This window comes from Periplaneta americana, chromosome 3, assembly GCF_040183065.1.
Source record: "Periplaneta americana isolate PAMFEO1 chromosome 3, P.americana_PAMFEO1_priV1, whole genome shotgun sequence".
Classification (NCBI taxonomy): domain Eukaryota; kingdom Metazoa; phylum Arthropoda; class Insecta; order Blattodea; family Blattidae; genus Periplaneta; species Periplaneta americana.
In genome coordinates, this window is record NC_091119.1 from 25647701 (window position 1) to 25665760 (window position 18060).

Below are 18060 nucleotides of genomic sequence, written 5' to 3' on the forward strand. Positions count from 1 at the left end.
ATGCAAGGAGCCTATAATGGTAGTAATTAAGATGCGAGTATGTTTATGAAACCAGCGCTTGCACTCGTTTCATAATTTTCATACGAGCGTCTTAATTACCATTTTATAGGCAAGTTTCATATGACTTTTTATGCTCGACCATATTTCTAACTTGAAATTATTCATAAGTATTCATGTTATTCTTATCTGACTGAGGAGCGGAAATGACCTTGTGCAATACCTCGTAAATTGTGAGATGTGCGCAGACGCGAAAGTATTGATTTTTTCCGAGAAACAGATGTCGACATTGACCTTGACATTGAAAAACGAAATGACAAATTGAATTTATTTGAATATTATTTACAATTAACGCTAATTATTATAGTAACAGAACTGACTTTATTTCAAATATAGGTGATTTATTGATTTATTGTTGTCTTTCAATTGCATATCCGAGAATAATTGATACTTGCGCTTTCATATTGCTACAATGGTATTTTCTGATTGGTGGCACACCTGAACTTTAATGAATAGGTGTACTTTAATGAGGTCCATTAAAGGGCTGCTACCAGGTGTATACTTACTACATTTCGGCATGGTCGAGCATAAACAATCTTACATCTTATATGTGGTTTTGTTTTGACTTTTGACTGAGACATGTTAGTGGAACAGTTACTTCCTAAGTGATTCTTGTATACTTCAGAACGAACTTGCTAGCTACTTCCAGATACAGTGATAAGAGATAATTTTATTATACACTGGTGGCTAACTCATCATTTTTTTTTCTTGCCCCGTGATTTTAAATGTTTATTTTAAGTTTTACTGTTACAGCAAATTAAAAAAAAAAAACAAACCAAACATTTTTTAGTAATTAAGTCCCATGTGATATATGTGAACAGATTAAAAAATGTAGCAATAAAACCACTGTAAATTAGAGGGTTAATTACATACATTTAATGAAATGAAATGTATTATTAGGTTGTAGTGGAGTTAAGTGAGGCACCTCTAGATGAAGAACCTGTCTGGTACTACCTCAGTGCTCATGAAGAAATACTAACACATCCACATTCTGTAAGTATACATGCATTAATTACTATTAAGTCTGTATTCTGTAACTGACATAACACGAACTACAAAAAGACCTTAGTTTTAATAAAAGATAGCAATAACAATTTATATATTTCTGTACATCTGTATATCGCATTTAACAGACAAATTTTTCTCCTTCAGCGGCGTGGTGATGTTGATCCAACGGATATGGAGTTGGCTCTGACTCCAACAGACCACTTATCTCCACCTAGTACCACATCACGATTGTCTGATTCAGACACTTCTGAGTGTGATTTGGAGGACGGTTTGGGTGGTGTTGGCGTCAGAGAAAGAAGAGTGGCAGACGGAGCTTCAATTAGTAGTGTTGGTAGTTCATCAAGGTATGTTATATTATGACAGGGAGAAATTTTTCTATGTAAACGTCTAATATTAATTTTGTATGCCTTTTCTTTAATAGATTAAGTTTTTGTATTCAAATAAAAGATGGTCTCTTCACTTCTAAAGACATAAGAACAAACATAATGTCTATTAAGGTAATAGATCCGTGTATTGAATAAACTGTATCCAGTGACGTCGCCAGGATCAGAGCAAGGGGGTGCGGATGGGTGCGAGATTTAAAAATGGGGTGCGAGCTGTAAAAATGTGGTACATAAAAAATCCAAAATGTTCTTTCATGCACTTGCGCGCGTACTATACATCTGTTTATTAATATAAATATTATTATTATTATTATTATTATTATTATTATTATTATTATTATTATTATTACTGCTCATCACATCCATTACGATACACTATGGGACGTAGTTGTTTTTTCACATCCAAGAAATTGTTTGTTTGTTTTTGTTCTTCAAAATAATTTACGCCTAGTATTTTGTTAATAAATTGCCCTTTGGGGTGCGGAAAGGGGTGCTCCGATTTTTTATGGGGTGCTTGCGCACCCTTTCGCACCCCCCTAGCAACATCCCTGACTGTATCACTTTAACTTTCTACTAACTCGGTATTTTGTATTAAAAGAAATGTATTACATTATAATTATATTTTAGATTGTGCACCAATATGCCTGGGTTAAATCCCAAATCTCTCCGCAGTGCATATGAAGGAAGGCATATGTCACTGTTGATAGTGATTCGTCCGTCAGATGAGGACATTAAGCCTGGCGGCCCCCTTGGTGCTATTCGACAGGAGTAGCTACATGCCGGCACCGGGTTTCCCTTTTTCCCGTACTTATCTTCATCATCATAACTCATTCCAGACACTACACTTACACATACACTCACCCTAGTACACGACATAACTCTCCACAGATACACATCATGTACAGCATGACCTGTTGAAATGGTGTACAACTAGAGAATGGGTCACAGTTCTGCCATCTATCTGCAATATGCGGAACCTGAATCACGCAAGTGAAGTGGGTAGGCATTGGATACACACATACACATAATTATATTTTTGTGTAATTGTTTGCTTGTTTCATAACTCAAAACTGCAATGTTGATGTAAGATCAATATAATACAATAAATGAAATGAACTAAAACAAAAGCCAAGTTCATCTTTTTAAAACCAAAACATTGAATATAAACAATGACTGACAAATCCATGAACTTTCATGACGTTTTCAATTAATTCTGAAGCAACAAATAATTGAAGTGCAGAAAATGATAATATGTGTCTGTTAATTTCATTATGTTCATGACATAGCTCTTCAAAGTACAGTATACTGAAAATACAATACTCTGTTATGAAATCCTACACTTTATATTTAGTACAATTTTTTTTTTTTTTCGAAGAGTTTATTACTGTGTTCTATTTAAGTTTTGAGAAATTATTACAAGTAAAGCGAAAATTACTCCACTTAGTTAAATAGATAAATATTTATGTAAAAAGTAAACAAAAAAGTAAATCCATGGTGCTACAGTCCTGAAGGGCCAAGTCCGATCAGCCAGCTGCTGGCCTCACATTCACATGCCGAAGCAGAGGTGGACGATCATCCAACCAGAATGGAGGTATCGTGTGGTTAGCACGATGATCCCCCCAGCCGTTATAGCTGGTTTGCTGAACCGGATTTTCGCTACCTATCGTAGCTCCCCAAGTGCATCACGATGCTGGGTGGGCACTGGTCCCATACACTGGCCGAATTTCGTGAGAAAATTTCTTCCCCCATTAGGACTCGAACCAGCGTGCATTCCGTAATGCGAGTCCTAGGCAGGATGCCTTAGACCGCGATGCCACAGCGCGGGACTAAAATATTTATGTACCAGTACACAATTTGGCAATAAAATGTTATTCTAAGGGGAGTAGGGAAATACCGTCTTATTAAATCTCCCAAGAAATCTCTTGCAATATATAAAACTCATGGTGGGTATCGTTCAAATAAAGTTGTATTAATTTTGTTTTAATATTTTAATTTAAAAGTATGTTAATTCCAATTGACAACTTAGTTTGTATAACATTTTTTATGTTTTTGTTCTTGGAATATGATTTTTTTCATTAAGAACCATTGAATTTCAATATATAATTGTATTACAACTTAAAAATAATTCCGAATTGTACCTCAGAGCATTGAAAACTTTAATTGCTTTCCATCTCATGGCCATCTTTTATTTGAATAAATATTAGTAGATATCTTCAATATAATATGTACATGTACATATGACTTCTCAATATCAGTACATTATCCTGTTGGTCACTCTTTTGTTTGGTAGCAAGAATACACAACTTCATTCAGTTATTTAAGTAGTTAAAAATAAATAAATTGAATTTCATAATCTTATCACATTTATATTGTGCAGACAAGCTATTTATGTTTGTTGTTTGTTCTGCAGTCCACCACCTGAAGTAGAGATGCAAGAACATAGGCGATCTCGTCGTGACATGTCACCCCAAGGAAGGAAACGGGCAGCTGTTATGATGAGTCGTGATAAAATGGTCACTTATCAGCCTCAAAGGAAGGTCAGTTGTTTTGACATGTAATAGGTGTTTGATGTGCTTAAATTTATTGTGTGGCATAAAAGAGATCAGCACCAGAAAAATCAATGTCGTTGTTCAAGTTAGAAGAAGTATTCGAGTCGTTTATTCATACTGTCAGCCTTGAGACGGAAATTATGTAACAGTAATAAATAAAATGTAGTAATATTATGTGAGGGTGATTAAACAAATCAAAAGAACTTTATTAGATTCACTTTTGCTTGCAAAAAGATTTAACAAATCTTTCATACAGAGTGTTTGCCTACATAATGTTGGTTGACGTGCGGTACATGACTGTCATGAAGGCCATGCAACACGTGACAAACTGTCTCCCACATGCTTGGCAGTCCAGTTCAGTCTCTCTTTTGGAGTGGTTGTGTTGACACTAGATTGCGTGTTATTCTTCTGATTATAGTAGTGAAGTGTTCAGATTTAGATTTAGGAGTGGTTTTTTGCTGCTTTTGCTATGTGGAACAATAACATTAGGAAATTTTCTTGCAAATCGTTTTTTAAACACTTCACTAACAAAATCAGACGAATAGTATGCAATCTAATGTCAACACAGCCACTCCTAAATCTTAACACTTCACTGACACAATCAGATGAATAACATGCAATCGAACATCAACAAAACACTCCTAAATCTAAACACTTTACTAACACAATCAGATGAATAACACGCAATCTAATGTCAACACAGCCACTCCTAAATCTTAACACTTCACTGACACAATCAGATGAATAACACGCAATCTAACATGAACAAAACACTCCTAAATCTAAACACTTTACTAACACAATCAGATGAATAACACGCAATCTAATGTCAACACAGCCACTCCTAACTCTTAACACTTCACTGACACAATCAGATGAATAACACGCAATCTAACATCAACACAACACTCCTAAATCTAAACACTTTACTAATACAATCAGATGCATAACACGCGATCTAATGTCAACACAGCCACTCCTAAATCTTAACACTTCACTGACACAATCAGATGAATAACACGCAATCTAACATCAACACAACACTCCTAAATCTAAACACTTTACTAACACAATCAGATGAATAACACGCAATCTAATGTCAACACAACCACTTCTAAATCTTAACACTTTACTGACACAATCAGATGAATAACACGCACTCTAACATCAACACAACACTCCTAAATCTAAACACTTTACTAACACAATCAGATGAATAACACGCAATCTAATGTCAACACAGCCACTCCTACAGAGACTGAACTGGACTGCTGAATGTGCGGGAAATGGTTTGCTGTGTTTTGCATGGCTTTTGTGTGGGTCGCATGCCGCCCAGTCGACCTACATTATATAAATGAACGTTCTTTATTATAAGGCTATTTAGAGTATAAATTGAAAACTTTATAAAGTAATAGACTCAAGGAAAAATTTACTTTTATAAAAAGAAATACACTGACTTTACATGTGAAAATTAGAAATTTATATATTTAGAAACTTTACAGAAATAAGCACTCAAACATTTTTTGAGTAATTGAGGGGTATAGTTATTCAAATGAAGCAATGTGATTTGTTCGGGATGCAAAACATTACGATTTTAAAAAGTATCTTTTGCTTTTACTGTACTTGTATAGAAAAAAGCGACCCATACCACACAAAATCATGACTATTTTCTGTCATACTTTTTTGTCATCTATAGGAAAACCTTTCTGTAACACTAATATCTCTCAGTGTATAATTTTGTCTTCTTAAAATAAAGTATCTCTAATTATTGCATAATTGCAGGTTGTATCTTTCATAATCTTGTTCGAATTTTTATCTTGAATGATTTCTTTGTACCTAATATGCCTATTATCCTGTTTCATTTTCCTCTCTATTTATCTTTCAGCTATATTTATCTCACTTAAGGCCCTCTAAAGAGCATTATAAAACTGTTTCTTTCTAGTTATTCTGACGTTTATTGAGTGATATGTTTCTATAAATAATTACCATCTTGATTTTGATAATATGTATCATTGAAGATATTGATTTAGTATTTATTTCAGAGTCTCGTTGTTGTAAAAGATTGGTTGCACTTCTCCCATATTAATAACAGCAATGATATTGGTACTACATGTCAGTAGAAGGGTTTCGTTAGAACTAAAGTTATTTTTACTAATATAGCTTTTTTCTCTTTCAACTTATAATTATTTATTTTCTTACTATTCTTACTCTTTATTCAGGAATTTAATTACCATAATTATAAAACCGAATAATTTTATTTAGTTTTCTTTCAGCACTAAAATGTCAAAATCCTTTTTTTTAGTATAGATCTCAGACTGTGCTCTCCCTTGTTATTTTTAGTTAATCTCCCATCTATAATGAAGTTACCAAAAGTAATTCAGTACTAAATAACTGTTGTGGCGCCACTCAACAATACTTTTAGTTGCAGAACAAGGACAGTCTTACCACATAAGTATAATTTAAAGTTATAAATACCATAATTCCATGTTAAGTAGTGTGAAATATAAATAGTTTGTGAAATTATAGGAATTCAGAAAGAGATTGCCTTGGCTTGTATGAAGTTATTATTTTACACTTACAGGGATTGAATAACAATAATAAAACTCACCAAGAAGTTGATATTCATCCGAATAGATAGCATAAATATTATTCTGAAACTTTCAGTGCATTTCTATAGAAGGTAAATTCATTTCCTTTTACCTACCCTCTGCCTCCCAAAGGTTCTCTTGCAGAAATATCTAAGTGAAGCTTTCACTAAATATTGGACAATAGTACGATTCTAATGCATTTCATATTTTATACTGATGCACATTGGAGGGGAAGTTCTTGTTATTCAGAGTTTTAGATTAACTCTCTCAGAATTGGCATGTAGTAGACCGCGCTTCTGTATGCTTTCAAATTCAAATGATATGCGTATATATTATTATTTTTTTAAATAGTAGTGTGTGCCTGTACTTTTTATGAGAACAGCATCATATCTTCTTTCAATTTAATTGTATTTAATTGCATGTACCATATGTATTTTTTGTGTTGTGTTTGCAAAATAAATAATTACTTTTTTCTTTGCTTCTTTCTTAAGTAAGTTTGCTTGTTCAAATTTATGATGCTTCAGACCACAGTAGATGTGAGGAAATTATAGACAAACCGAAAGTTGAACAAATTAAAATTTTTTTACAGAATTAATAAGTTAGGTACTGGTAAATTGAAAAGAACACGTTGGAAGACTGAAACCCACCAGAATCCAAAAATTAGCCTTGACATATTAACCCAAAGATAAAAGAAAACTAGGAAGACGTTAAAAAAGACCATGTATGTAATACATTAACCCTAGCATTACCAAGGTTTGGCAACTATTAACCCTAGCATTACCAAGGTTTGGCAACTATTAACCCTAGAATTACCAAGGTTTGGCAACTATTAACCCTAGCATTACCAAGGTTTGGCAACTATTAACCCTAGAATTACCAAGGTTTGGCAACTATTAACCCTAGCATTACCAAGGTTTGGCAACTATTAACCCTAGCATTACCAAGGTTTGGCAACTATTAACCCTAGAATTACCAAGGTTTGGCAACTATTAACCCTAGAATTACCAAGGTTTGGCAACTATTAACCCTAGCATTACCAAGGTTTGGCAACTATTAACCCTAGCATTACCAAGGTTTGGCAACTATTAACCCTAGAATTGCCAAGGTTTGGCAACTATTAACCCTAGCATTACCAAGGTTTGGCAACTATTAACCCTAGCATTACCAAGGTTTGGCAACTATTAACCCTAGCATTACCAAGGTTTGGCAACTATTAACCCTAGCATTACCAAGGTTTGGCAACTATTAACCCTAGAATTACCAAGGTTTGGCAACTATTAACCCTAGCATTACCAAGGTTTGGCAACTATTAACCCTAGAATTACCAAGGTTGGGCAAGCAAAAGTTGCCCAACCTTTTTATTATCTAAAATTTTTTGCAATAAATGAAAGCTGACAGTTTTCACCCTCTCTCTATTTGTTTCCAAAATGTTAAAGTATACGTGTATATATTTGTTCTGTATTACTCTGTGAAAAGATTTATTAAATCTACATATTTAGACTTCAACAAACAAAATTTGATAACACAATCTCAAGGGAAAAAATGGAACTCTCTGCTTCATAATCCACAGTTAATTCCCGATTTACCACGAAAATCGTTTGTAGCTGCATTTAGATTGGCAACAGGCCATGATTGTTTGGCCAAACACCTGCATAGAATTGGAATATATTAGTCCCCTAACCGCCCATTGTGCAACTCAAACCAAGAAATGGATTCGGAACACCTCAAAATCTGTGCTTCAGTGGCTGACCATGATAATATCTTTGAAAAATATTGGAGTGCAAGAGGTCAAATGATTTTATTGTCAAACGCCTGGCATTAGAAAACAACACCAACAACAACATATTTGTTCTTTTTTAGATTTGAAATATAAGAGAATAATAATTGAAGTATTTGTTGGTGGGCAGATTTTACCCATCCTTGGTATTTCATGTGACCTAAGTTTTTTAAAATTTGCAAGTTTGAATTCTGTGATTGACCAATGTCAGATGTGGAAATTGTGGACTTAATTTATGTAAAAAACATTCGGATACTAAAATTATATATGCTGGAGTATTTTGCTCAAAAATGATATACAATCACTGGTTGAAAAACTAATGTGCAGTTTTTAAAGTAATGTAAAAAAATTTTGCTGATAAAATTTAATTGAACATATTGTGAATCTTTAATCTTTCAACAAATTTTTATCGTTTTGATAGCTACCACATCTTGTCGCAGAATATTCTTTTTTAAAATTTCATTATGTATTTTTTTAACATTAATTTACATTTTCTTTTTTGTTCATTTGCCATGTATTGTGGGTCCCTATCACCACAGCATGGCGCATCTTCAGATTGCGGATCGAGGAGACGGCCTCCAGATATGGATGGTAGCTGTGAATATATTGAATAAGCAGTCGCGGACAGCCAATGAGGGGTGGTCCTCCAGCTTGGGGGTTTGGCGAAGGGCTAACAACCCATCACCGTAAAAACAGCTTGTTACGAATCTTTCAAATAAGCCTCGGAATGGGACTGATCCTCTGGCATAACCACAGCAAAGATAATTAGGAACATTAAATCCAGACGTTTGAGATGGGCAGGGCATGTAGTACATATGGGCGAATCCATAAATACATATAGAGTGTTAGTTGGGAGGCCGGAGGGAAAAAGACCTTTAAGGAGGCCAAGACGTAGATGGGAAGATAATATTAAAATTGATTTGAGGGAGGTGGGATATGATGATAGAGAATGGATTAATCTTGCTCAGGATAGGGACCAATGGCGGGCTTATGTGAGGGCGGCAATGAACCTCCAGGTTCCTTAAAAGCCAATAAGTAAGTTAGTTCATTTGAATTGATTAGGATGCCGATATTTTAAGTCCAAGATTTGGATGGCTATCATTTCGATGATATTCTCTCTTCAGTCATAATACAGTAATACAATTATTTCTTACACTAGAAGTAATATATTTAAATTTAATTGGGTGGGTAATTTATGCCCAACTTTGGTAATCAGCGTCACAAAAAATATCTTGATAAAGCTAGGGTTAAAGGGAATTATGCATAATAATACTTTTAGAATAGTTTTATTTTGATTTTTATTTAAAATTTAAATGGTAAAAGTTCAAAATTTCCTAACTATTTACTTCATAGAAGACTCCTGAGTACTGAGATCTGCAGCTAATTAGAAGATATTGATATTTAAGAGTGAAACTTGTGACTTTTTTTTTTCTACTCCCGTTTTAGAGGAGTTAAATGTTTTGATTTAAAAAATATCATTAAAAATCTCTCCTTTTGAAATATATCCTCCATGTGGTAATCAATCCACATTAATAAATGGCGAGAAAAGAATATTAAACGATATCGTGTGCTTGCAAATGACTACTCTAATGAGAGATTACGTAGATTGAAGCCTACAGCTATTGTTCTTGCATTCACTTTCCACGAAATAATTGATGCTTAAGCCAGTATGCATGCCATGTATTGATGTACGTTGTTTGTCTGTGTATGTGCATGCACTTTTTAATGCGATCCTACAGTATAAAAGAGCATCTCTAAAGTATTTTATATAAATATGCAGATTATTATATTCTAAATAACGATACTCAACTTTAATTTTTCTCTCCGCACAGGCTTGCTGATAACATATCTTTTCCTGAAACAAGAAACTGACATTCTAGTAAATTTCATAAATAATTATCACGAAAATCTTAAATTTTGCTAGTATTACATATTACTTGTATTTTTAGCTGACTACAGACCACAATAACTACTTCCAAATCTAAGCAGATAAAGTTTTCTTTTAAATATCACTTTTAAAATTCTTCTGGGGTTCTCTTATCAAACGAACAGAGGACACTAAAGCAAAGCAGCCATTTCATTCTGCCATCTCATTTTGATTCACAATGTCTTGATATTTTCTGTATTGTTCAGACTTCTTAATTTAATTATTTCTTTATCAAGTTATTATTAGTTCACTTTTACAGCACTTAATCGTAACAATGTCATTAATTTCAGATACTCTTTCGAAATAAATTATTATTATTATTATTATTATTATTATTATTATTATTATTATTATTATTATTATTATTATTATTATTACTAGCATCATCATATATATAACATAAACAGAATAATACAGTCCTTAATAACAAATGACATTAACAAGTTAACTCTATTTCAGCTTCTGTTTCATGTTTTATTACTGTGTTAAAGTCATTATATAGATTATTTGCGTTATTATTTTACAATTAGTAACTAGAAAGTTGGAATATAACACTCATGTGTAATTGTAGACTTTTCTTATGTTTAACGAATTTCATCCAAGCTTTATTTTTACTATTATAATAACTTAGTTATATGATTTCTTATACTTTCTTGGTTCATATGACTGATTCCTCTGTTTGTTCAGGTATTTTTCAGTATTAACTTCCTTTTCATTCAGTGACCATCTTTCCAGCTTCATTTTTAGGTGCCAGGTTTCTGCAGTGTATATTAAAATATGTACCGTATGCTTCATTATCATCTTATAGCTTTGTAACTTAGTGTTACTAGATAATTTCTATGATTTCACTCGCAATTATCTCTGAACATTTGCCATGCTTTGCTTTGTAATTCAATACTATCTGTTCGATCTCTTAAAAAGTTTAATTCTGTTTTACATTTTGTTTCCTGTAGCTTACTTCTTTACCATTTCATTCTGTGTCTTTCAGATGCTGTAACTGCGACTCATTTTTTAAATGTGTATTCTTAAAAGTACAAATTTATGACATACATTTCATACTTACTCTTAGTTTCATAATATACTTTTATTTTGAACTTTTAGATGTTTTTCAGTTCTTCTTTGTATCTTCTGAAATACAGTTAGCGCATTAGGTTGATTTAATTTTTTCAGCAAGTGATTTGTTTTAAATTATATTTCATCTTCATTTCTAAAATTACTGAATATGTATTGTTAAGCTTACACTATATCACTCTGTTGCTGATCATATTTATGTGACATAAATTTTTCAAATATTAAACCTCTAAAAAGTAAGTTCCGATTATTGATTTCTTCCGGTGTGTAGTTTTGTGACAAACTGAGGCAGTTATCTTACCATAAAGAATGGTAAAATTAACGAAAATTGCATTTTTCTGGTAATTTAGTAGTTACCAGTATTTGCACATAGAGAATTTGTCTTAAAAATTAAGAATTTGTCATCGGAACTTACTTTCTTATTAGCCTAAGTATGTTAAAGACATTTTCTTCACCGTGTAGATGTAATATTGGCTTTAACTGTTATTCATCATGGGTAATGTAATTTTGCATGGAAGTGTTAAAATTGTGTGTACAGTCTTGAGATGTTAGGCTACTTTGTTGTAATCATTTTCAGTATTTTTTTATATGTATAGAAAAAAATATTGTGTGCTTTGTCTACCAAGATACTGTATTAGGGTGCTTTGTCTCCTTGTTTTCCCGCAGACAGTATTTTCTTCTGGGATATTGGTTGGGTTATGCTCATATTCATTATTTACAAATGAGTTTATCTGGAAAGTATGCATATGACCTTTAAACCATACGGCAATGTAGAGCATTATTCAAAATGGGCTCATAACTATATCTTCTTAATTTTATTGTTTTCATGAAGATGTGATATATTACCGAAGTAGCAGGGATTAAGTTAGTTATGGGATTTTTGAACTTGTGAGCATTAAGAGATCTATTAGAAGGTAACATGGTCAAATTATTTGAAATGGTTTAATGTTATTCTAGTTACCGTGTAAAATATATTACATTCATACAATGTAATTTTTTCATTTTGGTGCATGTGAACATTTCGTCATTCTGTGTGAATTTGAAACAGAAAACTTCTAATCATGTAAATAAAAGAAGTTTTGGAAATAATTTAAAATCATTCGTTATTATAAGCAAATTAAACAAATGTTTAATATTAATTACAATACTATGGCAATTGAAAAAATCAAATAGTGACAACCAACTTCTCTGACATTCTAACAATAACAAATACCGGTATTTATATTTTGACTTAGGAAATACAAAGTGATGTAGTTTGGTCCAAATATGACAATATATGGTACCGGTACTTTTAATGCTTTTTTTTTTTTAACGTATTTATAAATAATTTGAACAATCAAACTAACAGTGTTTAATAGAATTTATTTTTATGAGCAGTTAACACCGTCAGTGTCAGACTAATAAGTGAAATGGATAATTTCCAGTATATAAATTTGAAATTTCCAATTCACTGCGGGCTAAAGCAGGGAGATGCACTATCACCTTTACTTTTTAACTTCGCTCTAGAATATGCCATTAGGAAAGTTCAGGATAACAGGCAGGGTTTGGAATTGAACGGGTTACATCAGCTTGTCTATGCGGATGACGTGAATATGTTAGGAGAAAATACACAAACGATTAGGGAAAACACGGAAATTTTACTTGAAGCAAGTAAAGCGATCGGTTTGGAAGTAAATCTCGAAAAGACAAAGTATATGATTATGTCTCGTGACGGGAATATTGTACGAAATGGAAATATAAAAATTGGAAATTTATCCTTCGAAGAGATGGAAAAATTCAAATATCTTGGAGCAACAGTAACAAATATAAATGGCACTCGGGAGGAAATTAAACGCAGAATAAATATGGGAAATGCGTGTTATTATTCGGTTGAGAAGCTCTTATCATCCAGTCTGCTGTCCAAAAATCTGAAAGTTAGAATTTATAAAACAGTTATATTACCGGTTCTTCTGTATGGTTGTGAAACTTCGACTCTCACTCTGACAGGAACATAGGTTAAGGGTGTTTGAGAATAAGGTGCTTAGGAAAATATTTGGGGCTAAACGGGATGAAGTTACAGGAGAATGGAGAAAGTTACACAACACAGAACTGCACGCATTGTATTCTTCACCTGACATAATTAGGAACTTGAAATCCAGACGTTTGAGATGGGCAGGGCATGTAGCACGTATGGGCGAATCCAGAAATGCATATAGAGTGTTAGTTGGGAGACCGGAGGGAAAAAGACCTTTAGGGAGGCCGAGACGTAGATGGGAGGATAATATTAAAATGGATTTGAGGGAGGTGGGGTATGATGATAGAGACTGGCTTAATCTTGCACAGGATAGGGACCGATGGCGGGCTTATGTGAGGGCGGCAATGAACCTTCGGGTTCCTTAAAAGCCATTTGTAAGTAAGTAAGTAAGTATACTGAAAACCTAAAACCACCAGTCATTTCGAAAAAATATTCATGACACTCAAGAGCTGAACAAAATATGTTGTTGTTGTTTTCTAATGCCAGGCGTTTGGCAATAAAGTCATTTGACCTCTTGCCACTCCAATATTTTTCAAAGATATTATCATGTTCCGAATCCATTTCTTGGTTTGAGTTGCACAATGGACAGTTAGGGGACTGATACATTCCAATTCTATGCAGGTGTTTGGCCAAACAATCATGGCCTGTTGCCAATCTAAATGCAGCTACAGACGATTTGTGTGGTAAATCGGGAATTAACTGTGGATTATGATGCAGAGAGGAACTAAATGGCAAGTTGTACCTGATTTAAGTGAACACCATATTTTAACGTTTTGGTGGCTAATTAATTCACACACAACTCCCAGAATGTCTGGAGAATCACACCTGCTGTTGGTCGACGGGTCCATTGGACCTAGCTGGGAGATCTTGTTGATCACCAGCTTTCCCTCCTTAAGCCACTGGAGGACGATTTTAGTGCCATAGCAGGTCAGCACTAGGAACAGAAAAGTAGAAAGAGGAGGAAGGAAAGGGAAATGAACCCCTAGGCCTCGAATGCTCTAATGCTGTTGGGGTCGAAGAAAGTAAGAGTTCAATCAGAGGACTGGATAGGAAAGGGTAAAGAGGGAATTAGGTATTGAATAGAGGAAAATTATACCAAATTCAGTCATTAACTCATCAAGCTGACCAGTGCCAATTGGTGAGTAGCCCCTCCCTTTAGTTCAGCTTGTAAAATTATGCTTACTAACAGCTGCATCACAGGAAGGTAGGGATGGGAACTAGCAAATTTAAGGGCCCAGGTTCGAATCTCTGTACTTCAACTTTCTTTACTATTATTATTTTCTACTATTCAGTATTTGCTTACATTATTATTATTATTATTATTATTATTATTATTATTATTATTATACTGGCTGAACAAAATATAAATATATGTAAATAAAAATTTTAATTGGAATGTTTAATTTAGTTATGATCGTCACATAATATATCTTCAAATTTTATTTTTATATTTCAGACCTTTTTCAAGCTGATAGTTGAGCCAGAGAGAGAGTAATTTGTGAATATACACAAAAGCCGCCCTAAATAAGGGTTCGATAGATCGGCCTACTAATCAATTCATAAAGAATAATACGTAAACAAAACAATTTTGTGACACTTGGAAAGAAAAAAAACATTAAGATAATGATAAGAAAACATAGGAAATCATTATTTACAATAAAAATTTTGTTGGGTACAAATGATTACTAATTATAGCTAAGGATGATTTTAACACGTGAGATCCTATGGCATCATTCATTTACTTTATTTCTTAAAAAGTTAGTCGCCAATTCTTTAACTTTTTTTTTACTAAACAAGGATATAAAATAATTATGTTAATAATTACATAATGGCCGTAATATAATTCTCATAGTTGTTTATTGCTTCTTTTGGAATTCTTTTTAAATTTACTTACTAATTGACAATAATTATTGAAATATATGAACTCTATTAAAAGCCTACTTTGGCCTCTGAAAATATTTTTTGATGGTATAGTGATGAGTAGAGGCCGGATTTATAGGCACTGTAAGCTAAAAATGACATCTTCTATATTTGGGTAGGTGTGGTGTACATTACATTTGAGAAAGTGTGGTTTACAACTTTACGAAGTTTAAATCTTCCAATCTTTATTTAATAATACCTAAAGAAGGCAAGTAATCATCTATTTAACCATGCATCGAGCATATTACACATACAAGCTATCCTTACAGTGTTTATCAAGAGATGCTGTGCTTAAATTTGTTAGTCTTCATTAAAGGCTTCTGTGATTGGACATAATTTGCATTGCTTCCCATACCACACATACAGGTGTTTCAAAAATACGGGGCATAATTTCAGGTATGTATTTCCCACATGTAGATAATCAAAATAGTTCATTACAACATGTGTCCGGAAATGCTTTATTTCCGAGTTATGGCCTTCGTAACATTGAAATTCACTGGAACGTTTTTCTTTCCGCAGGTCGTTGCCGACAAAGGAGACATTAAGAGGGCACTCTGACAGTTCATTCCGAGGCGAAGGTTACATTCAGTGTTGTGTAGGCGTTAGACTGTGCGACATGTATTCAAATCAAGAGCTGGCAGAGATACACTTCATGTACGGTAAGGTGGACGGCAATGCTGCGCTGGCTCGTCGTTTGTACCAGGAGAGGTACCCACAGCGACAATATCCAGATCGGAAGACATTTGTACGTCTCCATTACCGTCTGTGCGAGTATGGAAAATTTAACTCTCCTGGTTTGGGAAGGGGACGACCAAGATCTACAACTTCAGAAGTACAGGAGGAGATTCTTGAGGCTGTGAACATGACTCCTTCTATCAGCACACGAAGGGTAGCATTGCAAGTCAATGTTCCTCATACGACTGTCTGGAGACTGTTGAAAGAGTATCAATTGTATCCTGAGGACATGCGCAATACTCCTGGAGTTTGGGATCGTGTTCGCAGGTCAATGAGACATGGATGTGAGGTCTGTATTCAAGCAGGAGGTGGACATTTTGAACATCTTCTGTAATGACAACGACCTGCGGAAAGAAAAACGTTCCGGTGAATTTCAATGTTGTGAAGGCCATAACTCGGAAATGAAGCATCTCCGGACACATGTTGTAATGAACTATTTTGATTCTCTACATGTGGGAAATACATACCTGAAATTATGCCCCGTATTTTTTAAACACCCTGTATATCTGATATCAGATGCGTATGGGGCGTGTTTAAATAGATACAAAGTAGCAGTACTGCTCTATGGTGCCTCTAAGTCTGGGCTCTAGTGATTATAACCCTTGTCAATAACTCTAAAGATCGCTGGTTCAAATCCAATCTAGGTCAATGGATTTTTAAGTGGTGATTAAGATTTCAAGTACGTATGACATCTTTCAGTGATACAGTAAAAGCAAATTCCTAAGTTTCTTTCTTCTTCTTTCTTGGTGCCACAGCTCATTGTGAATCTTGGCCTCTTCCACGATTTTCCGCCATTTGTCTTGATCCAGCAAAATTGCTTTCCAATTCCTATATCCCATCTTACATATGTCTTCCTCAACTCCATCCAACCATCTAATTCTTGGTCGTCCAGGGCTTCTTTGGCCCCCAGGATTCCCATTTAATATCCTTTTAGGAATTTTTACGTCATTCATCCGTGCTACATGCCCAGTCCACCTTAATCTTGCTGCTTTTACTATTCTTCTAATATTTTTTTTATTTTTATTTATTTATTTATTTATTTAACCTGGTAGAGATAAGGCCATCAGGACTTCTCTTCCCCTCTACCAGGGGATTACAACTACAATATAAAGAATACAATTACAATTATAATTACAATTAATATTGAATTTACTAATACAATAAAAATCAAAGTACTAAAAGTATTAACAGACTAATAAAAGCTAGACAGTTCATTGTAAAAATTAAGAAGAGAGAAAATTTTTTTATTAACTAAGTAAAAATTAAACCTACTCTACGCAGTAAGAAAATGCTTAATAAGTTTGCTTTTGAACGCTACTAAATTCCGACAGTCTCTGATGTCACTGGGTAGGGTATTCCACAAGCGTGAGAGCGAGGCAGATCTTTATAGATGGAATACAACTCATTATTATATCGCCTCCTCCATCTTCCTTTCTCGAATACTGGGCCAATTATTTTACAGAGTATCTTCCTCTCAAAGGCATCCAAATTTGCACTGTACTTTTTTGTTAGGGACCATGTCTCAGCAGCATATGCTAATACAGGTCTTATAACTGTTTTATAGATAGTTATCTTTGTGGTACGAGATAAAATTCTTGAACAAAGTAATTTTCTTAAGGCGAAGTAAGCTCTATTGGCAGCCATTAACCTCTGCTTTATTTCATATGAAATATCATTAGAATGAGTAACTGTTGATCCCAGGTATTTAAATTCATCCACTCTCTCGAAGTCATATCTGCCTATTGTTATTGAGGATGACATAAATTCCTAAGTTTACTTAACGAAAAAGAACTCCAACTCAGATTAAATTAACAGTTAGCTATTCCTCGTCTCACAGATCTGAGACCGCAGCTGTCTCTGCAGCAGTGGCGGCTCTTGATAAAATACTGCTTCTGTTCACAAATTTTGTGTTCCAAAACCGAAGAGAACTTGAAATAATTTTTCAAAATTAATAAGTTTAATATAAATTTCACGATTGTAAATTCTCACTATCGAAAGGAAGATCATATATAAGTTCAAAATATATATTAA

The 18060-nt window shown here is 33.8% G+C and overlaps 1 protein-coding gene across 18 annotated transcripts in view; it reads left to right on the plus strand.

Moving 5' to 3' along the window:
* The window catches only part of Rim (Rab3 interacting molecule), a 513404-nt gene that overhangs the window by 320862 nt on the left and 174482 nt on the right, over window positions 1-18060 (plus strand). For 17 of the 18 annotated variants that reach the window (XM_069820175.1, XM_069820163.1, XM_069820168.1 and 14 more), the window contains 3 exons: window positions 958-1050; window positions 1210-1409; window positions 3859-3985. The exons of the other annotated variant lie outside the window; for it this stretch is intronic. In XM_069820175.1, coding sequence (XP_069676276.1) covers window positions 958-1050; window positions 1210-1409; window positions 3859-3985 — 420 coding nt within the window. The remainder of the gene's footprint in view (window positions 1-957; window positions 1051-1209; window positions 1410-3858; window positions 3986-18060) is intronic. 18 annotated transcript variants of the gene reach the window in all.